This window comes from Macaca fascicularis, chromosome 9 (assembly GCF_037993035.2).
Source record: "Macaca fascicularis isolate 582-1 chromosome 9, T2T-MFA8v1.1".
NCBI classification, from domain to species: Eukaryota; Metazoa; Chordata; class Mammalia; order Primates; family Cercopithecidae; genus Macaca; species Macaca fascicularis.
In genome coordinates, this window is record NC_088383.1 from 68447062 (window position 1) to 68472746 (window position 25685).

The window sequence follows — 25685 nt, forward strand, 5'->3', positions numbered from 1 at the left end:
TTTATTTAGTTAGTGTATTTTAATCAACTTCTGTTAATCTTTTTGATACTTGAAACCATGACATCCTTGGCCAGTAGAAGCCTTCACATTGGCACCTTTGTTGAAATTCACTGCTTTGGTTCAATCTAATAAAGCTTCTCGAATGAGTCTTCTTTTTGTTCTTCTTTTTTTGAGATGGAGTCTCGCTCTGTCACCCAGGCTGGGGTGCAATGGCACGATCTTGGCTCACTGCAACCTCCACCTCCTGGGTTCAAGCAGTTCTCCTGCCTCAGCCTCCCAAGTAACCAGGATTACGGGCGTGTGCCACCACGCCTGGCTAATTTTTGTATTTTTAGTAGAGACGGGGTTTCACCATGTTGGCCAGGCTGGGAATAAGTCATAAATGATATATATTACTCGACAGAACATACTGGGAATCTACTTTCTTAAGCCAGTGCCAAGTTTTCCAGGAAATCATTTTTAATGTTTCAAAACGAGGAGCTTTTGGATAAATGCCTAAGTCCTCTTCCTGTTTTGTTTTGTTGTGTTGTGTTTTGTGTTCCATAGGCCAGGGTCAAGCCCCACCGGACCTTCAGATTTAATGAGTGTGTCTGTACACCCTACAATGCTGACTTTGATGGTGACGAAATGAACCTTCATCTTCCTCAAACAGAAGAAGCTAAAGCAGAGGCCCTTGTTCTGATGGGGGTATGTAGGGTGGCACAGCCTAGCTTTTGCATAACAGTTCCTTGAAAGGAGGCAAAGGGGAACTTATGTGAAAACACCACCACAACTAACAATGCCAAAGAAGCCAGGCTCTTTCTGTTCTTAAACCGACCACTAACTGCCTATATATCTCTCTTTTTATTGGTTTCTTTTGAGCCTTTGAAGAATCTCTCTTGGAAATTATAGTGTATACATGAGTTAGGGTCTGTAACAGATGTGTTGAGGGGATTTTCTGGCCTATAAATATGGATTCTGGGGAGAAAATGTATACATGAGGGCCAGTTATGACAAGGTACGAAAAGAATATATGAATATCCGTGTTGGATGTAACCAGGGACGAAGACGTCCTACCTAAGTAAATTTTCCAGTAGCTGAAGATTCTTTAAGCACCGATACATTTTATTGAACGTTTTGAACGGAAACCTTCCTAAACTATATTACATGCTTCATTTTCTTTTTTTTTTTTTTTTGAGACGGAGTCTCACTCTGTCCCCCTTGCTGGAGTGCAGTGGCCGGATCTCAGCTCACTGCAAGCTCCGCCTCCCGGGTTCAGGCCATTCTCCTGCCTCAGCCTCCTGAGTAGCTGGGACTACAGGCACCCGCCACCTCGCCCGGCTAGTTTTTTTGTATTTTTTTTTAGTAGAGACGGGGTTTCACTGTGTTAGCCAGGATGGTCTCGATCTCCTGACCTCGTGATCCACCCGTCTCAGCCTCCCACAGTGCTGGGATTACAGGCTTGAGCCACCGCGCCCGGCCTACATGCTTCATTTTCTTAAAGGATGCAGTATTATATGTAATGATAATAACTCTTACCACCATTTTATTTTACACATGCGTAAGGAGTGCCCAGTAGGTGCTTCAGGAGACTGGTGATAGTGAGGCACATGCCTGCTGTTAAGGAGCTTACAGTTGGGCTTTCACTGTTGGCACAGGCCAGGCGCGGTGGCTCAGGCCTGTAATCCCAGCACTTTGGGAAGCCTAGACAGGTGGTTCACTTGAACTCAGGAGTTCAAGACCAGCCCGGACAACATGGCGAAACTCCATCTCTACAAAAACTATAAAAATTAGCCAGGTGTGGTGATGCACGCCTGTAGTCCCAGCTACTTGGGAAGCTAAGGTGGGAGGATTGCTTGGGCCCAGGAGGTTGAGGCTGCAGTGAGCTGTGATTGCACCACTGCAGTTCAGCCTGGGCAACAGAGCAAGACCCTGTCTCAAAAGAAAAAAAAGAAAACAAACCTGTTGGCACTACATGTACTATACACTCCTGACCCAGCAATAACACAGTGGGATGTGGCACCTGCTGTGTAGGATTCTCCCCTCCTGAACTTCATGATCCCCAGCTATTGAGTATTTAAGAGCTTTAGGCTTTCTTTTTTCAGTATTCCAGCTTCCTATATTAGGAAATGGTAAGTCTTACAGTTGTAAGTGTCCCTACCTCCAAAAACACTTAACCATTTCTGATGTGATGCTTTTAAACCTGTTGGTTTAGGCTTTCAGTATCACATGCATGGTTTTGGGGTTTTAAGTTGTCTGTATGTTTAGATTTATTTTCTTTATTTTTTATTTATTTATTATTTTGAGACAGAGTTTCACCCTTGTTGCCCAGGCTGGAGTACAATGGCGTGATCTCGGCTCACCACAACCTCCACCTTCCAGGTTCAAGTGATTTTCTTGCCTCAGCCTCCCAAGTAGCTGGGATTACAGACATCTGCCACCACGCCTGGCTAATTCTGTATTTTTAGGAGAGACGGGGTTTCACCACATTTGCCAGGCTGGTCTGGAACTCCCAACCTCAGGCGATTAAAGGCGTGAGCCACTGCGTCTGGCCTTAGATTTATTTTCTATAATGAGCATATATTATTTTTGTTACAAAAAGTAATGTTTAGAATGCTGCTAGGAATAATAGCCATCAGCTTGCAACCAACCATTTAGACTTCGCTGTTGACTCTGCCATTGAGGATCCATACTGTGGACATTGTGTTATAACTACATATTCATTGGTTACAAATGGCAATAATAAAACAAAGGCTCCAAGGATTTGGGGGTTGAAGAATCCTTAGTTACCATGTGGACAAGTTTCCTCAATTTCAAGTGAGAAAATGCCTGTTGTTCTGATTTAGGGTGCTGTTCTCAATGGAGTTCATAGGGCTCTAATTTGGATGTGGCCCCAAATTACCCAGGAGACTTTCTCAAAATTCACGAATCTCAGCCACTTGCACTCTGCTTCTACCTCTAGACTACCTGTATCCCACTCAGAGAGAGTCTCTAAACCAGGAGTAAGAGCAGTCAGGCAGTGTGCAATAAAGAGGCACATCTGTCTGAACAGCTGTCTCCCACTCTGGTTGAAGGGTCCCTGCTTTGGATAGTGGCTCAGAAGTAGGTGGTAATAGGCCTTTGTCTGAGAGGACCCTGCTTTCTGGGTGAAAAGGCCCAGAAAACCCACAAACATGTGCATTTTCATATCAAGATTAGAGCAAATGTACTCTGATACACACACAGCCTTCTTTATATAAGTTAATTATGTTTTACTACCCAACACCCTTTTTTGCCCAACATAGCCCTCATTAAATGTTTAATTAAATTCTGTTATTGGATTGATTATTATTAGAACTTAATGTTTTAACCAAGGGACATTTAACAGTTCGGTAGTTATTGTGGACAAGTGTGGAACTGGTTGACTTCAGAGGTAACAATGCTCCTCCTCATTCACAGAAATGAATTTTCTTTGGAGAAGTGCATTTAGTAATAACAATAGGGCTGGGTCCAGTAGCTTATGCCTATAATACTGGCATTTTGGGAGGCCAAGGCAGGAGGATCAGTTGAGCCCAGGAGTTGGAGACCAGTCTGGGCAACAAAGTAAGACCCTGTCTCCACAAAAAAATGGAAAAGCTTAGCTGGGCATGATGATGTGGGCCTGTAGTCCCAGCTATTTGGGAGGCTGAGCTGGGAGGATTGCTTGAGCCCCACAAGGTTGAGGCTGCAGTGACCCGTATTTACACCACTGCACTCTAGCCTGTGCTATAGGCAAGAATCTGTCTCAAAAACAAACAACAATAAAATCTTCTTACATGGGTAGTGTTTTTCATAGAATTCTGAAATAACTTCAGTTAGTATTTCATTTTGGTGTTGGTAGGAACCTCCTAGGTCAATCTTGCTGGTTTTTTTCTTTCCCCTTGACAGATAAAGGAACTGGGAGTTAGTGACAAAGCTGGGATTCAGACCCCTGGCTTTCATTTCTCAGCCTCATCCTTCTGCTACTCTGTATTTGTTCATAACTATTCAAAAACCTTGCGATTCAGGCTTTGGGCTGCATCATCCATCCAAGAACAGCTAACTGACTGCGCTTACTTTTCCCACAGACTAAAGCAAATCTTGTAACCCCGAGGAATGGGGAACCACTGATTGCTGCTATTCAGGATTTTCTAACAGGTGGGTTGGTGAAGTTCACTTGAAAGGAGACTTCTGACTGGAACACAGTGTTCCTCGTTCATAGTGATTCATGTGATGACTTGAAAAGCTATTTAATCGCCTGTGTTTAATTTGGATTTTTGTTTACTAAGTTTGATCATGAACCTCCTTGTGTGTTTTTTTTTTTAATTGGTTGGTTATTCATTAATTCAGCAAGTCTTTAGTGAGCTCCTCTCATGGACTGGGCATTTTCTAAACCTAGTGTCTGGCTTAGAATCTGTGCCCTTTGCCTGGGAATACAGCAGTGAACAAAACAAAGTCATATTCCTGTGGAGGTAGATCCTAGTTGAAGGAGAAAGCCAGTAAGCGGCTGTTTGTTTTAATTCATGCTGTTGGTCATGGTTCAAGTTTATTTTAAAATTGAAACCTTGCAATATTCTCACAATTTCATTCCTTTTCTTTGTTTTGTGTTGGTCCCTAATGCTTAGGTGCCTATCTCCTCACTCTCAAGGACACTTTCTTTGATCGAGCCAAGGCTTGCCAAATCATTGCTTCAATACTGGTTGGCAAGGATGAGAAAATTAAAGTTCGCCTCCCACCGCCTACGATCCTAAAGGTGTGTGCGGGAGCTGTGTGTCAGTGCACAGGTGTGTGTATGCGTTCGTGTGGGTGGACTGGTGAAGTGAGTGGAACTGTGTTGGTGCCAGGCTCGAGTGCAGTCCCTGGGCCGTCTGGCTTTGTCTACTGAAGGGGGATTGAGACCAGGCTCAGCCCACTGACTCTCAGGCTTCCTCCCATCCCTCAGCCTGTCACCCTGTGGACCGGAAAGCAGATCTTCAGTGTCATCCTCAGGCCTAGCGATGACAATCCAGTGAGGGCCAACCTGCGAACCAAGGGCAAGCAGTACTGTGGCAAAGGGGAAGATCTCTGTGCCAATGATTCCTGTGAGTGGATGGAACTCGGGTGGGGAGGAGGAAGGACGGGACAGAAAAGCAAGTGGCTGGTTGTCAGTTTTGCTGGTACCTTCACTTAACAAGCAAATTCAGTGTTTCTCTAAGCCTTAGGTGGAAAGCTTATTCTTCAGGAAAACGTAGCTGGTATTTCTTCTCTCAGATGTAATTCCCCATTTCTCTTAAAAGTAGAGATCATGTAGACACGTGACGCAGTAGTTAGAATGTTCTCTCTAAATGTGTTTTGTCTTAAGTGACTAGTTTTTGTCACTTAGTACAGTTTGTCTTTATTTTGTCATCTTTTTTTTTTTTGGTCATCAACAAGGATTTTATTATTTAAGGCATTTAATTTTTTTTTTTTTTTTTTTTTTGAGAGAGAGCCTCGTTCTGTCCCCCAGGCTGGAATGCAGTGGCGCAATCTGAACTGACTGCAACTTCCGCCTACTGGGTTCAAGCGATCCTCCTGCCTCAGCCTCCCATGTAGCTTGGATTACAGGCACCCACCACCATGCCTGGCTTATTTTTGTGTTTTTAGTAGAGACAGGGTTTCACCATGTTGGCCAGGCTGGTCTTGAACTCCTGACCTCAAGTGATCTACCTTGCCCTCCCAAAGTCCTGGGATTATAGGCATGAACCACTGCACCCAGCCTGGATTGATTTTTTTTTTTTTTTTTTTTTTTTTAAGACAAACAGGTTCTCCCTATGTTGTCCAGGTTGGTCTCGAACTCCTAGGCTCAAGCAATCCTCCCACCTCAGCCTCCCAAAGTGCTGGGATTACAGTTGTGAGCCAGCACACCCAGCCAGGGAAAGAATTTACATGCAGGTCATCTGAGTCCGTCTAAACCAGTTCAACCCGAAGTGCAGTCCACAGAGCACTGCTGTTTAGCCAGCATCCATTGAGTTACTTTCTGACGTGAGCACGTTAGCTCACCCAGACCACTACCAAGCAGTTCCCCAGCAGCCTAGTTTGAGTAGCACTGATGTAGAATGGGCTTTGCTAGCGAGACCTCGGGACTAGAAATGGAACTCCAGGACTCTACTAAAGAACTGAATTGCAGATTCTTCTGAAGGTCAGGATTTCTGCTGTCTTCTAATGAAGAGCAAATGTTTTGAAGGGCACTGATACTCCTCAGGCTTATTTCTTTGGAAATATGCTCTCTGATCTTTCAAATACTTCAGCTTCTTGTTTTAGACTATATTTTGTTTCTTTTTGTATATGAATTTCATTTTGTTGTTGTATAGGCTGTACATGATGGTACCTTTGTTCATTTTTAATATATGAGTAACAAATTGTTTACAGTTTATAGAGCACTTTACTGTATGTTATCTCATCTGATGCTCAAAATATCCCATAACATAAAGATAACAAGTGCCTGATACTGTTACCCACAGTTCACATGAGGAGAGTGAGGGTCAACTGGTATATTTCAGGGTTAGGACTACACACTAACTGGAGTTTTTTTGTTTGTTTGTTTTTGTTTTTTTTTTTTGAGACGGAGTCTCGCTCTGTCGCCCAGGCTGGAGTGCAGTGGCCGGATCTCAGCTCACTGCAAGCTCCGCCTCCCGGGTTCACGCCATTCTCCTGCCTCAGCCTCCCGAGTAGCTGGGACTACAGGCACCCACCACCTCGCCCGGCTAGTTTTTTGTATTTTTTAGTAGAGATGGGGTTTCACCGTGTTAGCCAGGATGGTCTCGATCTCCTGACCTCGTGATCCACCCGTCTCGGCCTCCCAAAGTGCTGGGATTACAGGCTTGAGCCACCGCGCCCGGCCTTGGAGTTTTTATATTTTTCAAAAATTCCCAGGTTTTCCTTCAACCGCCACCCCCCCCCCCAAAAAAAAAAAAAAAAAAAAAAACTTTGAGAAGAATTTCTATTTGTTTTGCTTTAACTGTCAGTATGGGAACATATTTTCTCAATTGTCTCAAATTCATTTTGGAATTAAAGCAAAGTAATAAATAATTGTTTGTCTAAATACATAATCATTCTTCCAGATGTTACAATTCAGAACAGTGAGTTGATGAGTGGCAGCATGGACAAAGGAACCCTAGGGTCAGGATCCAAGAACAATATTTTTTACATTTTGCTGCGAGACTGGGGACAGAATGAAGCTGCGGATGCCATGTCACGGCTCGCCAGGCTGGCTCCTGTCTACCTGTGTGAGTATCTCAGCATCCTCCTTTTAGTTAAAGCTGTAGTTGTTACAGTCTTAAGGGTTTATGTTATTTTGTTCTTTTATTGCCATTTCATCCCCACCACACATATACACACAGAAAAAGATACTTGTTCCAGGCTAAATCACGTGTGCTGTTATTAATGAAATTAACTCTACTGAATAGTTTCACAACAGATTTGAATTTGCTTTTCAGTTCTCTTCTCAAAACCAGCAGTAGCTCCCTACCGTCTTCCAGACAGGGTTAGATTATAAAACATCCTTAATGGGCTGCTTCCAAGATACCTGTGGAAGCACTAGAACACTTGGGGCTGTCCATGATTCAGTTCTCCAGAATTACTCAGTGTTTGCCTACTATGCTTTCACTGCTCTATTTTGTTTGTTTGTTTGCTCATGCTTTGAGTGTGCCATGTGTCAAGTGATGTCTGCATGCCCCAGAAATCTGTATTCCACTGTTACACTTGCCTGGGTATACTATTTTAGATTGAAAATTATTTTCCCTCAGAATTTTGAAGGTGCTACTCTACTTTCTTCCTGTTTTCAGAGTTGTTGTTAACGGGTATTGTCATTCTTATTCTCCAGTTTTTGTATTTGATTTTTTTTTTTTTTTTTTTTAAGATAGGGTCTTGCTCTGTCACTCAGGCTGGAGTGCAGTAGTGTGATCTTGGCTCTCTGCAGCCTCTGGCGCAGCTGGAACTACAGACACGTGCCACCATGCCCAACTAAGTTTTGTAGAAATGAAGTCTTACTATGTTGCCCAGGCTGGTCTTGAACTGCTGGGCTCAAGTGATCCACCTGCCTCTGCCTCCCAAAGTACTAGGCTTACAGGCATGAGCCACCATACCTGGCCCTTGAATTGTTTTTTTCATTCTAGAAACTTTCAGAATCCTCTTTTTTCTCACTCTGAAAGTTCACAACAATGTACCTTTGATGTGGGTCTTTTTTCATTCATTGTGCTAAGCACCCAGTAATCTCTTTTAATCTGCAACTGTGTGTCCTTCCATTCTGGAAATTTTCTTATGTTATTTATTTAATAATTTTCTCTCTTTTACTTTCTCTGTTCTTTCTTTTTGGAATTTCTGTTAATTACATATTAGAACTCCTGGATTAATTATCTTGTTTGCCATTTCTTTATTCTAGATTCACTTTATCTTTTAATACTTCCATTGATTTTTAAAATTTTATCACTATTATGTATTTAATTTCCAATATTATTTTTCAGTATTCCTCTTCACAGGCAGTGTTTTGTTTTGTTTCTTTTTTTTTTTTTTTTTGAGACGGAGTCTTGCTCGGTCACCAGGCTGGAATGCTGTGACGCGATCTCGGCTCGCTGCAACCTCCGCCTCTCGGGTTCAAGTGATTCTCCTGCCTCAGCCTCCCGAGTACCTGGGACTACAGGTGCCTGCCACCATACCCGGCTAATTTTTGTGTTTTTAGTAGAGACGGGGTTTCACCGTGTTGGCCAGGCTGGTCTCGAACTCTTGACCTCAAGTAATCCACCCACCTCAGCCTCCCAGAGTGCTAGGATTACAGGCATGAGCCGCTGCACCTGGCCTGTTTTGTTTTTAAAGCTTTCTTGTTTTGATTCCTGAATGTATCTTCTCTGATCACACTGAGATAATAATCATAGTTTTATTATATTTGCTTCCTGAATTTTCTGTGTCCTTTTAGTTTCCTTTTGCTGAGCATCTGTGTCTTTTGTCTTCCATGTTAAAATCTTTCCTCAAATATCTGGTGGTCCTTCAGGAGTAAGGACTGAAACACTGATTGGAAATGGAGCTGACTGGTTGATGGTCCTCTCAGTTTTTTTATTGAGGAAAAAAATCTTTTATTGAGAAGCTACCAAATATCCTTATTCATAACACTTTTCTCTAGGGAACCTTGATTTCCCAGAGATGTCTTTTGCAGTCTCCATCTCCTAACTTAGGGTAGAGACCTGGCTACTGGGATTCCGGGAGCTGACAGGGAATCAGGCTTAGGGTTCTCAAGCATGGAATATACCGACTTTCTCTCAGTGCTCTTGTTTACAGTTATTTCATCTGCCTGGTATCTCCAGACCCAGAGCCTCTCTGATTCCATTTCGCTGGGAGTGAACTCCCATCTCCTACAGGACTAAGGGCCTGGAGCCTTCCTTATACAGACTTTCCACTAGGTTTCCTTGTTCCCAGCACATTCATCATCTCCAGCATTTGCAGAACCTAATGATCTCATTTCTGAGCCTTTCCAGGCCCATTAATCCTCTCATCTGCAAGTACTTGTTGGTCATACCTTCCTATCCTGCTAAGCCAGAAGCCATCATTCACTCACTTTATTTCTACATACAGTATACTGTGGCTAGGATCGATGGTGGCACCTAGTTCCATCAAAGGTGTAGAATACTTTGTGTGTGTGTATGTGTGTGACTCAGGGTCTTGCTCTGTTGCCCAGGCTGGAGCGCAGTGATGTGATTATGGCTCATTGCAACCTCCACCTCCCAAGTAGCTGGGACTACTGGCATGTGCCACCATGCCCAGCTAATTTTTTAAGGTTTTTGTAGGGATGAGGCTGATCGCAAACATCTGAGCTCAAGTGAGCCTCCTGCCTCAGCCCCCGAAAGTGCTAGGATTACAGGCCTGAGCCCCTGCACCCAGCCCTCAGGCCACACTTTAGTGTTTAATGTCACTCTGCTTTGGATAATAGTTGGATACAGTATTGTGTTTCCCCACCAGTTCGTAAGGTCTCGGAGAGAAGTCAGTTGAGTCTTAGTCATTTGTGTAACTCCCTAATGACTGAGAAAGAAAGCCATTATTTAACTGAATTGTGATGAATTCTGTGAAGATATAAACTTTTTTATACTTTAAACTGTACATAGTTTATATATAGTACAAACTGTATCTAGCAGGCATAAACTATATTTAGTAGGTTTACAGAGTCTCATTTATGGCCCTTTCTTCCTGCTCTACCAACTCTACAGCTAACCGTGGTTTCTCAATTGGGATCGGTGATGTCACACCTGGCCAAGGACTGCTGAAGGCCAAGTATGAGTTGCTGAATGCCGGCTACAAAAAATGTGATGAGTACATCGAAGCCCTGAACACGGGCAAGCTGCAGCAGCAGCCTGGCTGCACTGCTGAGGAGACCCTGGAGGTGAGCCCGGCACTTTGGTTCAGGGTCGCCCCTTTCTGTGCACAGTGGCTAAGGTGGTGCCCTCTGGGGTTGGGCTGAGCCCTGAAGAGAGGTAGCAAAGGAGTGGGCAAGTCAAGGTAGTGGCGTCTGTCCTGTTGGGGCCCTGGGCTCACTGTGTGTATCCTCATTTGTTTCCTGAGGGTAGGGCCTTTCATCAGATCCTCATGTCCCTCCTAGCTTTCACATCCAGGTGGTGAAAACATGGCTATCTGTTCATTCAGCCACACGGGGTTGCTCTTGTTCTGGTGGCACACTCAGGTCCCTTCTCTAACTGGTACTTGAGTGCTCCTGCCTTTTCTATTTTCAGCATCCTTCAAGTAGAAACTGACACCACAGCTCTTTGGTTTTTGGGGGTTTGGTTTGTTTTTGTTTTTGTTTTTGTTTGAGACTGAGTCTCGTTCTTCATAGTTTTATGAAGCACTCCAGTATGATCTTGGCTCACTGCAACAGCTGACTCCCTGGTTCAAGTGATTCTCCTGCCTCACCCTCCCGAGTAGCTGGGATTACAGGCACATGCCACCACGACCAGCTAATTTTTGTATTTTTAGTAGAGACGGGGTTTCATCATGTTGGCCAGGGTGTTCTCGAACTCCTGACCTCAAGTGATCCACCCGCCTCAGCCTCCCAAAGTACCGGGATTACAGGTGTGAGACACCATGCCCAGCCAGTTTTTTTCTTGTTGTTGTTTTGTTTTAAGATGGAGTCTCACTCTGTCACCCAGGTGGAGTGCAGTGGTTCAATCTCAGCTCACTGCAACCTCTACCTCCTGGGTGCAAGCAATTATCCCTGCCTCAACATCCTGAGTAGCTGGGATTACAGGCACCCACCACCACGCTCAGCTAAATTTTTTTTGTATTTTTAGTAGAGCCGGGGTTTTGTCATGTTGGCCTGGTCTCGAACTCCTGACTTCAGGTGATCCACCCACCTTGGCCTCCCAAAGTGCTGGAATTACAGACATGAGCCACCGTGCCCAGCCTCACCACAGCTCTTTGAATGTATGGTCTTTGAAAGAGACTTGGATGCAGAAGAGGGAGAATTCATGTCTAATAGTCACATCCCCAGTCTGCTGCCCCTCATTTGAAACTATTTTAGCTAAGATCTCAACCAGCAGGGGTCGGAATCAGAATCACCACCAGCCTGTGAGAACCTGAAAATCCCTGAACAACCCAGGTCAGCAGTCTGAGTGCACCAGGCTTTCGCCTGGCCATCTTCTGCCTCACCGATAGCCTGTGGCACTGAGCTCTGACTCACCTGAGTGTGGAAGAAAGGCTGTTTAAGCACTGGGAAGTTTTCTGGTGAAATACATTTTCTAAAGCAGGGAGAAACCAGAATTGTGTGAGGTATTTACCATTAGCTCATTCTTAATCTTACTTTCTCTGAGTCTTAAAGAGGGAGAAGAGGATATCCCTCACTGGTACCTCCTGGAAAATTACTTGAGGCCTCAGCAGCAGCAATTTTTCATGGAACCAGACTCCTAACTGATTCAGCATCCTAGTTTGTAAGTTGAGGAGTAACTGTGTGGATGAGCTCATGAGCCGGAATATTCTTGTGAAGTCACCTCATCACATGCCTAGCTTGTGGACATTCAGATGTGTGCCTGGCAAGAATAAGTAGAAAGACAAATTTACAAACAGTGCAAGCAATTCTCTTTTACATACCACATATTATCTTACACATTCGTATGGGGTGCATGTGTGTGTCCACACAGCTATTTATATACAGATATTTTGTTGGATAGCATACACAAAGCCATACATTCCACCTTATGGGCCATTTAAAGGAGTCTTCAAGTTTTTATTACTGTCAATTTTAGGCCAGGCTTGGTGGCTTATGCCTATAATCAAGGCAGGAAGATCCCTTGAGGCCAAGAGTTCAAGACGAACCTGGGCAGCATAGCAAGACCCCATCTCTACAAAAAAAAAATCTAAAAATTAGCCAGGCCTGGTAGGGACATATACCTGTAGTTCTAGCTACTCAGGGGTCTGGGTCAGGAGGATCTCTTGAGCCTGGGAGTTTGAGGCTGCAGTGAGCTGTGATTATGCCATTGTACACCAGCCTCAGCAACAGAGTAAGATCCTGTCTCTAACAAAAACAAAAAAAAGAAAAACTTTTTGCCTTATGCACCGATTTTAGAACCTTGTAGAAGATGCACATGTTCATATAGCCAGAGCATTTTCCTCCTCTAAGGTTCTGAAACATTTATTGATCGGAAATCGGGCATCTTGCCTCAGTATTTTCAAATTTCTTTAAATGTTAGATTGAACATTTGTAATCCACAGAGGCAATGAGGACAACCCACCAAGGATCTCCTTTTCTCCCACTAGGCACTGATCCTGAAGGAGCTGTCTGTGATCCGTGACCACGCCGGCAGCGCTTGCCTCCGGGAGCTGGACAAGAGCAACAGCCCCCTCACCATGGCTCTGTGTGGCTCCAAAGGTGTGCATGCCCCTCTCTCTCCTGCTGGCAGTGTGTTCTCCGTACAGGCTGTTTGACTCCAGAAAATGTGATAGTCACAACTCCAAACAGGCATTTCATTTATTTAAGGGGATCTTTTTAAATCAGGGAGACTTAATTATTTGCATTTTGGGAAATTTAACTGCTTTGGAGGAACTTGTTGGTAATGTGTGTGGATTCTGAGTTTGAGGGTGCTTTGAGCAAACGTGGTCTTTAAAAAAAGATGAGGCCACATGCAGTGGTTCATGCCTATAATCCCAGCAGTTTGGGAGGCCGAGGCCCATGGATTGCTTGAGCCCAGGAATTCGAGATCAGCCTGGGCAATATGCTGAAACCGCGTCTCTATAAAAAAATACAAAAAAAAAATTAGCTGGGCATGGTGACTTGTGCCTGTCATCCCAGCTACTCAGGAGGCTAAGGTGGGAGGATCACTTGAGCCCGGCAAGTCAGGCAGGTTGAAGAAGAAAGAAAGCAGGGATTTTTTAATGTACTTAATGATGTGGCAGAATTCTTTAATTTTGTAGATACTGAGGCCCTCAAAGCATTTGGTTTTATGATAATACATTCAATTCAACACCTCTGTGCTTCTATTTCTATACACTTTTTTTTTTAACAGGATAAAGTCCAGTCTCTTTAACTTTGCTGCCTTTCACCCCATTGCTCTCCTGCTTCCTGCCCTCAGGACATAGCCCACACTTTCCCATTTCTCTGTCTTTGCTTCCCACTTTCCCACCCACTGTGGAATTCCTCCCCCTCTCCCTTTATGTCCAAATCATAATGTCCTCCAGGAGTCCAACCTGGACTTGCTGAAGCGTCCTTGAAGACTCGCCTGTCACTTCCCCAGCCTTTCCTCCAACCCACATATGCTCCTGGCTCCTCTCGCCCTCATTCCGCCTTTCTTGGGTTTCTGACAGCTCCTTGTTGTCTTGATTGTATTTCTGTCTTCTACTGTTCCAGGACCATGACCTTGTTGAGCATAAGGGCCTATTCCTGTTTTACCCTTCCATTCTGCATGCACTTCAATTAGTGTCATTTTGGTAAATGAATGTTACATTTCTGGCCCATGTCCCCAGGTTCCTTCATTAACATATCACAGATGATTGCCTGTGTGGGACAGCAGGCCATCAGTGGCTCTCGAGTGCCAGACGGCTTTGAAAACAGGTCCCTGCCTCACTTTGAAAAACACTCAAAGGTAAGCGGTAGCAGATCAGGTAGAACTATGAAGACCTCTTCATGTACACGTCCCTCCAAGGAACACAGACCTATTCAGATCAAAGACTATTGGCCAATTTCATATGGAGTTATATATATATATATATTTTTTTTTTTTGCCATTTTATTAAGATACAGTTCTGGCCAGGGACAGTATCTCATGCCTGAAATCCTAGCACTTTGGGAGGCCAAGGCGAGAGGATTGCTTGAGGCCAGGAGTTCGTCTGGCCAACATAGCAAGACCCCATCTCTACAAATAAATACATATATATATATACTTCATATGTAAGTATTACAATTATACTTCATATGTAATTTACCCATGTAAGGCATACAGTTCAGTGATTGTTAATATACTCACAGAGCTGTGCAGCCATCACTACAATCTACTTTTAGAACATTTTCAGTGCCCAGAATGAAACCCTGTAGATATTAACAATGCACGGTTATGTTTTGGAGGCGGGCAGGTCTGGCCCACAGGAAGGATGTGTTGAAGGTGTCATTTCCCAGGGAACGGGCAGGCAGCCTCCATCCACAGGGTGTCCTCTGAGGTCCTTGACTGCTTGCCTACTTTAAGGAGAGCAGCCGGATCTTAGGTTTCCCTCTCCTGTGCCACTTGCCTGCCACTGGCACCAGCACCAGCCCGGGCTGGGCCCTCATTCTCCTTGTCCCTGGTATAAAGTATTTCTCCGTCAGGAAAGGGCATAGAAAGCCTGCCATTTCGTAAGAATATACTGGCCAGGTATTTATAGTCTCAAGGTGGGGCATTTTCTGATTTGAGTGGATTTCAGAATCGTGGGCCTTGAACTTTTTTTGTTTGATTTTTCTTTTTTCTACCTCTCTTTAGCTCCCAGCTGCCAAAGGCTTTGTGGCTAATAGCTTTTATTCTGGTTTGACACCAACTGAGTTTTTCTTCCACACAATGGCCGGCCGGGAAGGTCTAGTCGACACGGCTGTAAAGACAGCTGAAACAGGATACATGCAGGTAACCTGAAGAAATGTAGGCCATTAGCAACAGAGCAGGACAGGGCTCTGTGGGTTTTGACTATTGAGTGTTTGCATGTTTTGCACATGAGCTGTAAGGTATATAGTCTTGGGTTAAATTTAAAAGGAAAAAATTAGAAAGGTAGATGCCCTGGAAATGAACAACCAAAAAAATGTTGTATGTTCCAAATCATCTTATGATGATCAAGACCAGGCCAAAGCCACGCATAGCAAAGCGCTGTTAGAGGAGAACGTGACTGGAAGTACATCGTGGGATATGTCATTCAACCTCACTAAGCCTTGCTTTACTAACACGTGACAATGAGGGTTATTGCGAGGCCTCTGCCTCTCTCTTTGCAACTATTTATGTAACTCATTATTAATATCATTCTAATTAACTCTAATGACCTATTCCAGTGCTTGCTGCAGGGCTTGGATGCTTAGAAGGAAAGCATTTCCCCAGAGAGTGTATAGCTCTGAGATAATAGACTCTGGGGCACAGGGCTAAACTAGAGGCTTCTCAGCATTTATGCTTCTCAAACTTTGCCACAAAAGTACCCCTAATGACCGAGGAGTGAAAAATACGTCGTCTTATGTTCTTCCATAAGACCACAGGCAAAAGATGTCTTTTCAGTCCCTGTACTCCCTATTCAACAATTTGTTCATTTTTTTAACTAATGTTTTTGATTACTTAAAACACCAGATAAAGTCAACGCTACAAGTTGCTGGGCCATGAACTTGCTGTAGCTTTGTGTCTTCTCTCTCGCTACTGTTTAAGCATGGCCCTTTGCAAGCGGGAAAACCAGGGTAGATAAACCAGAGATGTGAATGAGTGGGCCAGAACAAACACTGTGATTAGGGTGACAGTGGACACCTATTTCCAAATCAGTAGACGCCTATTTCCATCATCTTTCCTGTACCTCGTGTATCATTGTCTGATACTTTTAATCATCTTTTTTTGTGTGTCATTCACGGAATACAATTAATCATCTTTCGAAGGGAAATTGCCCTTCAGTGTTGGAGCATGCTGCTTTTGTCAGAAACTCAACAGACTGTGAAATACTTTTACCACTCTTGCCATAATGTGTGTTTTGACTTAATTTTTTTGTCTTTACTTTTTGAATTAGAGAGTATGACTTTGCCAGAGCAGTGTGTTAACGTAAACCAAATTAGTTCTGGCATAAGGGATTTTTGTTTTGAAGTTGCCTAGAGGAAGATTCCTTTCTTTTTAATTCACTGAGCCACCATAGCATTGCTGGCTGGAGTGTTCAGCTGGTGGACGGTTCTCCCTAAGCAGATTTGAGAAGCCATTGCTGCCTGCTGGTTCTAACACAATACTGTTCCTGTTCTCTCTTCTTCCCCCTCTGTCCCAGAAGAGGGCCTGCACCTGATCCTTTGTAATTCATATTGAAGTCTGCAGGGGTCCTGGCTTAAGTTCTGTTTAGAAATGCAAAGCTATTGCATTAATTTATACCTTAGGGAGAAAGAGAAGGAAGGCAAAACAGCCTAGGAAAACAGTGTTTGCAGAGTCCTTTGTGGGTGATGGGGCTTAAGTTGCATGTGTTCTAAAATACACTAAAATGCTGCAAGTTGGAGCATATTCCAAATCCCACTGCACAGGCTAGTAAGGCATTCTTGCTCTTGTTCTTGCGGGGAGAGATCTGTTTTTAAGGGATTTCTAATAAAGTATTTTTATGTGATTAAAGTGCTTGTAACCTTGAGACTCCTGAGTTGCAAATCTTATCCTCTCCACATGTGACTAGTCTTCCCAAAGCAGCTGAGCTTTTTCCTCCTTTTCCTTTAGCGAAGGCTTGTCAAATCTCTTGAAGATCTTTGCTCCCAGTATGATCTGACAGTCCGAAGCTCTACTGGCGATATTATCCAGTTCATTTACGGAGGAGATGGCTTAGATCCTGCAGCTATGGAGGGAAAAGATGAACCTTTGGAGTTTAAAAGGGTTCTAGACAACATCAAAGTAAGATTTAGCATTATATCTGGGGTTAGAGTGTTTTTAAGGATGTTTCTTTAGGATGGAAGTACTGTTTGGACTATCACTTGCAGTTAATAAATACTTCAGTATTTATAATCCCAAGCACTGGATTAGTATCTTTTTTCTTTGTGTTACTCTGTATAATTTTCCAATATTAAAAGGGAAGGGCCAGGCACAATGGCTTATGCCTGTGATCACAGCACTTTGGGAGGCCAAGGCAGGAGGATCACTTGAGGCCACGAGTTTAAGAGCAGCCTGGGCAGCAAAGTGAGATACCATCTCTATAAAAAAAAAGAAAAAAACAATTTTTTTAAAAAAATTTCCAATATTTAAAGCAAAAAGGCCAGGCGCAGTGGCTTACACCTAGAATCCTTGCAATTTGGGAGGCCAGCGCAGGAGAATCACTTGAGGCGAGAAGTTTGAGATCAGCCTGGGCAGCAGAGTAAAAACTCGATCTCTAAAAAAATATTTTTTAAAGCCGGGCGCGGTGGCTCACGCCTGTAATCCCAGCACTTTGGGAGGCCAAGGCAGGTGGATCACGAGGTCAGGAGATCTAGACCATCCTGGCTAACACGGTGAAACCCCGTCTCTACTAAAAATACAAAAAATTAGCCAGGCATGGTGGTGGGCGCCTGTAGTCCCAGCTACTCGGGAGGCTGAGGCAGGAGAGTGGTGTGAACCCAGGGAGGGGAAGCTTGCAGTGAGCCGAGATTGCGCCACTCCACTCCAGCCTGGGCAACAGAGCGAGACTCCGTCTCAAAAAAAATATATATATATATATATATATTTTTTTAAAAGAATTAGCCAGGCCGGGCGCGGTGGCTCATGCCTGTAATCCCAGCACTTTGGGAGGCCGAGGTGGGCGGATCACGAGGTCAGGAGATCGAGACCATCCTGGCTAACACGGTGAAACACCGTCTCTACTAAAAAAAAATGCAAAAAAAATAGCTGGGTGTGGTGGCGGATGCCTGTAGTCCCAGCTACTCAGGAGGCTGAGGCAGGAGAATGGCGTGAACCCAGGAGGCAGAGCTTGCATTGAGCCGAGATCGAGCCATGGCACTCCAGCCTGGGCGACTGAGAGAGACTCTGTCTCAAAAAAAAAAAAAAAAAAGAATTAGCCAGAGATTGGGCGGATCACAAGATCAAGAGATGGAGACCATCCTACCAACATGGTGAAACCCCATCTCTAGTAAAGATACAAAAATTAGCTGGGTGTGATGGTACGTGCCTGTAATCCCAGCTACTCAGGAGGCTGAGGCAAGAGAATCACTTGAACCAGGGAGTTGGAGGTTGCAATGAACCAAGATCGCACCACTGCACTCCAGCCTGGCGACAGAGTGAGACTCCATCTCAAAAACAAAAAAAGAATTTGCCAAGGATGATGGCATGCACCTGAAGTTCCAGCTACTCAGGAGGCTAGGGCAGGTGAATCCTTAAGCCCAGGAGTTTGAGGCCACAGTGAGCTGATCTCACCACTATATTCCAGCCTGGGTGACAGAGCAAGACCCTGTCTTAAAAAAAAAAAAGAGACCAAAAAAAAGTTGTTTTCAGTTGAAAGTCTAGTGTTGGTAGTAATCAAATGCCAACAGAAGAGGACTGTTTGGTTTCTCTCTGTGTCAAGTAGAGCGCACTAGAGACCAGTTTTGTAAGTCATGGGTATTGGAAAGCAGGCACACTTCACATACTTTGAGAATATAACTTGGAACAACCTTTTTGGAGAGTAGTTGGACAGTATCAGTCTGAGTTTTAAATATGTGTCCCTTTTGACCCAATAGTTTACCTTACAGAAACTCCTTTTGTCCTCTAGAAATGGTCTAACTATGCCAAGAATGTTTTTTCCAGGCTGCTTACCGTAAAGGCAAACCATCACTAGAGGATAGTTCAAATACATGATGGTCTGTCTATACAAAAGAATAATAATGCAGCCATTAAAACGTTGAGTCAACTTGGACAAAGCAGAGGAGAGAAAAAAAGAGGAAATTCTGTCAGGGCTCACACTTATAATCCTAGTTTTTTGGGAGGCTGGGGCGGACAGATCACTTGAGGTCAGGAGTTCGAAACCATCCTGGCCAAGATGGTGAAACCCCGTCTCTACTAAAAATACAAAAAAATTAATCGGGCATGGTGGTGCATGCCTGTAGTCCCAGCTACTCGGGAGGCTGAGGCAGGAGAATCACTTGAACCTGGGAGGCGGAGGTTGCAGTGAGCCGAGATGGCGCCACTGCACTCCAGCCTTGGCAATCCAGCAAGACTCCATCTGAAAAAAAAAAAAAAAGAAATTTATGAGCCTGAGAGGTGGGAGAGTATTTTCACTCTTGAAATGTTTGAGTTTTTTAAATAACAGTTTATATTTTTAATGTAAATCTAGTGGGGGCGGGGAGGTGGCGAAGGCTGGGAAGTTATAATGGGACAACACCTGCTGAATAGCCCAGAAATTTTTGCGTAGGATGGAGTCTCCATTTATCCAGTTTTCATCTTCACATGAAAGGTAGAGTCCACAATTTGTTTTGAAAGAAAAATCACAGGTTGCTAAAAGCTCACCTCGGGTAAGGTCATTTTATCCCTTGTAAGTTCTCACATCTACTCCTGCCCCCTCTCTGTGGCCCCTACACATAATATAATTTTCTTTTAATACTTGAGGCAGTCTTCCCGTGTCCGAGTGAGCCTGCTCTCAGCAAAAACGAGCTGATCCTGACCACAGAGTCCATCATGAAGAAGAGTGAGTTCCTCTGCTGCCAGGACAGTTTCCTGCAGGTAAGCTCTGCCAGGTGCTGGCCACTGCACCCAGCCTCGCTGTTGTAAAGAACTCTGTTTGCCCAGGACTGTCAAGTGGATTTTATAAGCTGGGTTTTTGTTTTTTAAGGTAGGGTTGTTCCTTTGTTAAAAAGTTCAAGAATGGGCCAGGCGTGGTGGCTCACGCCTGTAATCCCAGCACTTTTGGAGGCCGAGTCTGGTGGATCACTTGAGGTCAGCAGTTGGAAACCAGATTGGCCAACACGGTGAGACCCTGTCTCTACTAAAAATACAAAAATTAGCCGGGCATGGTGGCGGGCACCTGTAATCCCAGCTTGGGAGGCTGAGGCAGGAGAATCACTTGAACCTGGGAGGTGGAGGTTGCAGTACACCGGGATGGCACCACTGCACTCCAGCCTGGGCAACAGAGCGAGAGTCCATCTCAAAAAAAAAAAAAAAAAATGACGGGCAGTCATTCAAAAATGGCCAAGGCAAAATCTCACCAGCCAACATGCAGAATTTATCTCTTGACTTTCTTAGTTTATGTCTTTCAGTCAAGCCATTTCCCTATTAGAAGAAAAATGTTCTTTTCCCCTTTTAGAAGAAAAATGCTGATTTTGTTTAAGCCCTGTCCCAACAGCAGCCTACTACCCACTCTATCCTGTGAGCCAACTCTTCCCCAATCATTCTGAATCCCAATAATTATTATTAGTATTAGTCTTGTTTTGACACCGTTTAAACTGCTCTTTCTTTTGCCGTTTTATGGATCAAAACTCCATTGAATCAGCCTTTTCTATTCTTCCAGGGAGCTGTTACCTTGATACCCTCTTAAGGTTTTTTGGTTGGTTTGTTTTTTGTTTTTTTTAATGGTTCTGACCTGCTCAGGCAGCTCCTTCATGTTTATAATCATGGTTAGGATCAAAAGCAAAGGGATACAGAAATCAGTAAATGGTTTCCTTTGTGTACTAATTGGTAATTCAAATGTAGCACAAGATCAGCAGGCCAAAGAAGAATGTATCTCTTTCAGTAGATCAAAAATAAAAACAGCAAGTGAAGCTTAAATATTTGTGTTAAGAAAGCTCCTTGCTTCTTGTGTTCATGTGTCAAGGTATGAAAGGTGAAAAAGAGACTCTTCCAGATTTTAAAATCAAGAGTGTGGCAAGGTTGGGTGCCTTTGTCTGTTTTTCTCCTCCAAAGGCTTTCTATTCCTTTTTTTTAGCTAACAAATTAGAGTTGTAATTTGGTTTTTCTTCACGCTTATGTTTACGTATTTATCTGTTTGTCCTCGAAGACCTTAACTGAGACAGGTTATGAGAGCTATAATGAGGTAACGTGCTTAGCATGCTGTGAACGCCAACAGAAAGGGCCCGCTCCAGCAGCACCCCAGCATTTGCCAGCACCAGAGAGAGCAGGTTTCTGTCCCGGTTCTGGCAAACACTGCTTTGCTTTGGACTGGTTCCTTTCTTGCCCTTGAAAAGCTTTAACAGGTGACCTCCTACCCGGCAGCATTTGTTTATTCAGTGAGCACTGGTTTAGCCCTCACCATATGTCACACAGTCCACAGATCCTGGGGATGCAAGGATGACTAAACATGTCCTTGCCACCGGCAGCTCACAATCTGATGAGCTCAGATTTGCCGAGAGGGTCCAAAATCCACTGGCCAGAACAGATGTGTCTGAGCCCGTGAAATGTTCTCCAGCCCTAGCCCATATCAGAGCTGAGGTGACAGAGGCACTCCTGAGTGGCATTGAGCCCTGGTCCCTGCCAGAGGCAGATGCCTGTGCTCATAGGCCTGCTGTGGAGCATGAGACGCTAACTTCTGGTTAATCGTGTGATGAATTGCCTGCCAGTAGCCATATTGTGAATTTGTTCCCTCTAGTATGCATGGGTTGACTCAGTGTGAATTTTTAGCAGATTATTTCACTTTTCATTTCCAAAAAGTGAGCTGTTTTCTTTTTTTTAATTTTTATTTATTTATTTTTGAGACAGAGTCTTGTTCTGTTATCCAGGCTAGAGTGCAGTGGCGTGATCTCGGCTCACTGCAAGCCCCGCCTCTTGGGTTCATGCCATTCTCCTGCCTCATCCTCCTGAGTAGCTGGGACTACAGGTGCCCGCCACCACGCCCAGCTAATTTTTTGTATTTTTTTTAGTAGAGACGGGGCTTCACCATGTTAGCCAGGATGGTCTCGATCTCCTGATCTCGTGATCCGCCGGCCTCGGCCTCCCCAAGTGCTGGGATTACAGGTGTGAGCCACCACGCCTGGCCTCTTTTTTTTATTTTTAAACCTAATTTCTAGAACCTTTGTGTAGGGAAAGTCATTCAGCAAACCCATGGGAAGCATGTCCATTGGGGTGAAAGCTGAGCTATGTCATTCCCAGTGCCTAAGCCGGCAGATTGTTTTAGGTGTGTTATTTTTACTCCATATGTGTGCACAGTCCCTTGCAGATGAAAACCTTCTGGGTCTAAGGCTTGGCCTTAAGTTCTGCTCCTGTTTTTCCTGTGCCAACAGGTAAGGCAGCTTTTAACAACTGGTGATCAAACAGCAACATCTGGGCCAAGAGGGCTTTCGGGACCTTTCTCAAAAGGACCCAGCCACTGCCAGGCAAAGCCCCCTCTTATACTGAATATACAGAGGAAAAATTCAGTGGCAGCAAGTGCGAATGCCTTTGAATGTTCTGTTAGAGCCATGCCAGGAGAGGTTGTCCCACTGCCCTCTCCAGCTTTATTTTTCATCTCTGGTTTGCAAAAGGTGACTGTATCTGAAAACATGGTGTCAGACTCATCATTAATAACAAGGACTCTGGAGAGTTTCTCTTTAAAAAGAGTTTCTTGAGAACTCTAAAGTTCTTGTGAATTACTAAAAGTTCTTTTTTTTTTTTTTTTTTTTTTTTTTTGTCCTGAGACAGAGTCTCACTCTGTCGCCCAGGCTAGGGTGCAGTGGCACGATCTTGGCTCACTGTAACCTCCGCCTCCTGAGTTCAAGTGATTCTCCTGTCTCAGCCTCCCAAATAGCTGGGACTACAGGCACATGCCACCATGCCAGGCTAATTTTTGTATTTTTAGTAGAGACGGGGTTTCACCATGTTGCCCAGCCTGGTCTCGAACTCCTGACCTCAGGTGATCCACCTGCCTCAGCCTCCCAAAGTGCTGGGATTACAGACATGAGCCACCACACCCAGCTGGTAAAACTTCTTAAATAAAAAGCCCTTTCTATGTAGAACAATGATTGGGCTGCGGGGTCACCCTCTGTGGGTCTCTGCACTTTCTCAGTGGGAAGAAAGAGTTGGCCAACACAGGCAGTCATGAGAAAGCAGTATTCATGGGAACTGACGGCCAGGATGTGATGGGCCCCTGAGGTAGCCCCTTGGCTGCCTGGGCTCCTGGGAGACAGACGGAATTTCCCAGTAGGCAAAGATTACATTGAAGAAACCCCTGTTCAGAGAAAAGACTTTGAAGAAAGCATCTGACTTCATGGAGAGGTTGGTTGCCTTGGCCAAGCACTGACCTCATTCAGCCCTTCAGTGCCCTCTGCTCTAGGGTGGTGGGACTAAAGCCATGCCACCTCACAGGGAGGTCTTGCCAAGCTGGGCAGCAGCTGGCTGGGAAAGGCATAAGACCATGTGGACACAGATGCTAAGGCTATTTAAACAAGAACATAAAGTTCTAGCGTTTTGCTTGTAGAAAAGGGTAGTCACTAGAAATGGCTAGTTAGGAGGCTAGTGAGATTTCTTTTTGCAAGGTTAGGACAAAATGGGGCTAGGAAGTCTTAAGCTGTCTGTGGGTACCTAACAGGATTTTATTTTTGCGAAAATGGGCTCCTGGTTCAGGCTTAGGCATTTTCAGCCACACAATAGGCTGAGTGGACTTTGGGCAAGGCATGCTGGCCTTCTCTCTGGGGGACCCTCAGCCTACCCCGAATCAAGAAACAACCTCACGAGGCTTCTTAGCCACCACGTAATGCAGTCTGCCCTCACCCTGCTTGTCCTCCGCGTGTGGGCGTCTGTACTCATCCACCCCCACAGAGCAGCTGGATGCCTGCATTTGGCCAGAGTGCCACTTAAGCTTACTGCCACTGTGATTTCCTTGCTGCTACAAAGGAGGGGCAGTCTATCTCCTCTTCCCCATATTCTCAGAGACTGTCCTGTCCCTGGGCCACACCAGAGCAGCCGATGCCGGCTCCCAGGATAGCAGGATAATGGCCTCTGGAGGACAGTTGCTACTGCATGGTAGGTGCCATCAGCTCACCCTGAGAAGTGCTTTAAGAGCCATTCTACTACCCCGGAGTAGCCCTTGATGATTGACCCACTGTGAGCAGGATGTTAACTGCTCCTCTGTAAGTGCTCCTTCCCTGTGAGCGCTCCCCAGGGGAAGGTGCTGGCTGATCCTGGCTTTAGGAGTGGTGGTGGGCTGGGTCTCTTTCACAGACACACTGTAAATCCTAAAACAGATAGTTTTACCCATTTGAGTGGTCACCAGAAAACCGGAGTCAGGGCTGTAGTCTCTAGCCCTGCTCTGATCTTCCACCTGTGTATTTTTCACCTTCTTGCTCTACTTGGTCATCCTCCCGGGGCTGAGAGTGCTATTCTTAAATACAGTGGGAATCGCAGCATATACCGATGCTTCACATCTGGCTTTGACAGTGGTTCCAGGAATCCTTACAGACTTCTAATTGTGTGTGGGAAGAGAGCATAGGCCTAGGCCTGTGGGGAGAGGTGGTTACCGGAGGGGAAAAGGTAAGCTGGGTTTGGAGAGTGTTTTCTTTGAAATGAAGGTAAGCTCAAAGGGTGTTTTAAATGCATGAACTGTCAACAAAGCTATGCTTTAGTTGGTAGTATTTAAGCTGATCATAATAGCTTCAGAAGAAACCCTCAAAAATTAATCTACAGAAGAGTATAAATGCTGCAGTTGTACCTGTCCTGAACTGTGTTCTTATAGCCCTCGTGGCACATTGGAGAACAAGAATGAAGGCTCCCACATGCTGTGTGGGCTCTGTAGATAGTGCCATGAGAGTGGTTGGAAGAGAAGGCCTTAGAGACACCATAACCAATGGAGTGTGTGTCTGGGGTATGGACAGTGTGGTGTGTTCTTTGGAAAACCACTTTGTAGTAGAAGCAGTATCCAGATTGTGTCCTTTATACTATATATGGAGCTAACACTAAAATATGATAGACTTGTCATATACAACTGAGGTTTATGAAATGAATTATGTCATCTGAATGACTGTGAAACTTACAAATGATGTTTGCTGTGTAATCTTTCAGGAAATAAAAAAATTCATTAAGGGGGTCTCTGAGAAGATCAAGAAAACCAGAGATAAATATGGCATCAATGATAACGGCACAACAGAGGTAATATCCCTCCAAGACATGTTAGAACCCCGAGCTGTTTGCAGGTGCTGCCGGCCCTAACTGTATGCTTGGCTTGTATTCTTCCAGCCCCGTGTGCTGTACCAGCTGGACCGCATCACCCCCACCCAAGTAGAAAAGTTTCTGGAGACCTGTAGGGACAAGTACATGAGGTAGGGATGCTTTTGTCTTGGACTGACTGTCATCCACATAGTTCTCACGTATCCCTTCTGTTTCTCCACGTGTACAAAACCCTGCACCAGCTCACTTGTTAACTGACAGTATTTGATCAGGTTCTGTCACATTTTCTCTAGGGGGTCTGATGAATTGCTAGGCTGAATGCTCCAAGATATGGAAATAATTGCAAGGAAATTTCTTAATGTCTTCTCCCCATGGGGAAACTGCTAATGAATATGGCAGATGCCACTGCTCTGTTTGCCATCAGTACCATTGGTTAGCAGACCATCTAGATTTTCTGCATCTATTACATGCTGACCACAAGTAGCCATGCAGAATTGAGTGGCATTGCCGTCCCCTCTCTGACCATTACTTACCCCTGTCTGCATC

The 25685-nt window shown here is 44.6% G+C and overlaps 1 protein-coding gene across 2 annotated transcripts in view; it reads left to right on the forward strand.

Moving 5' to 3' along the window:
• The window catches only part of POLR3A (RNA polymerase III subunit A), a 53944-nt gene that overhangs the window by 15963 nt on the left and 12296 nt on the right, over positions 1 to 25685 (forward strand). The window contains exons 11-23 of one of the 2 annotated variants that reach the window (XM_005565348.5): positions 547 to 687; positions 4065 to 4134; positions 4602 to 4729; positions 4919 to 5057; positions 7056 to 7220; positions 10188 to 10360; positions 12724 to 12835; positions 13927 to 14045; positions 14913 to 15050; positions 16854 to 17024; positions 19680 to 19793; positions 25035 to 25121; positions 25209 to 25291. In XM_005565348.5, the coding sequence (XP_005565405.1) occupies positions 547 to 687; positions 4065 to 4134; positions 4602 to 4729; positions 4919 to 5057; positions 7056 to 7220; positions 10188 to 10360; positions 12724 to 12835; positions 13927 to 14045; positions 14913 to 15050; positions 16854 to 17024; positions 19680 to 19793; positions 25035 to 25121; positions 25209 to 25291 (1640 nt within the window). Of the gene's footprint in view, positions 1 to 546; positions 688 to 4064; positions 4135 to 4601; positions 4730 to 4918; positions 5058 to 7055; positions 7221 to 10187; positions 10361 to 12723; positions 12836 to 13926; positions 14046 to 14912; positions 15051 to 16853; positions 17025 to 19679; positions 19794 to 25034; positions 25122 to 25208; positions 25292 to 25685 lie in introns of those variants that run through there. The other variant, XM_074001711.1, reaches the window with a different exon arrangement.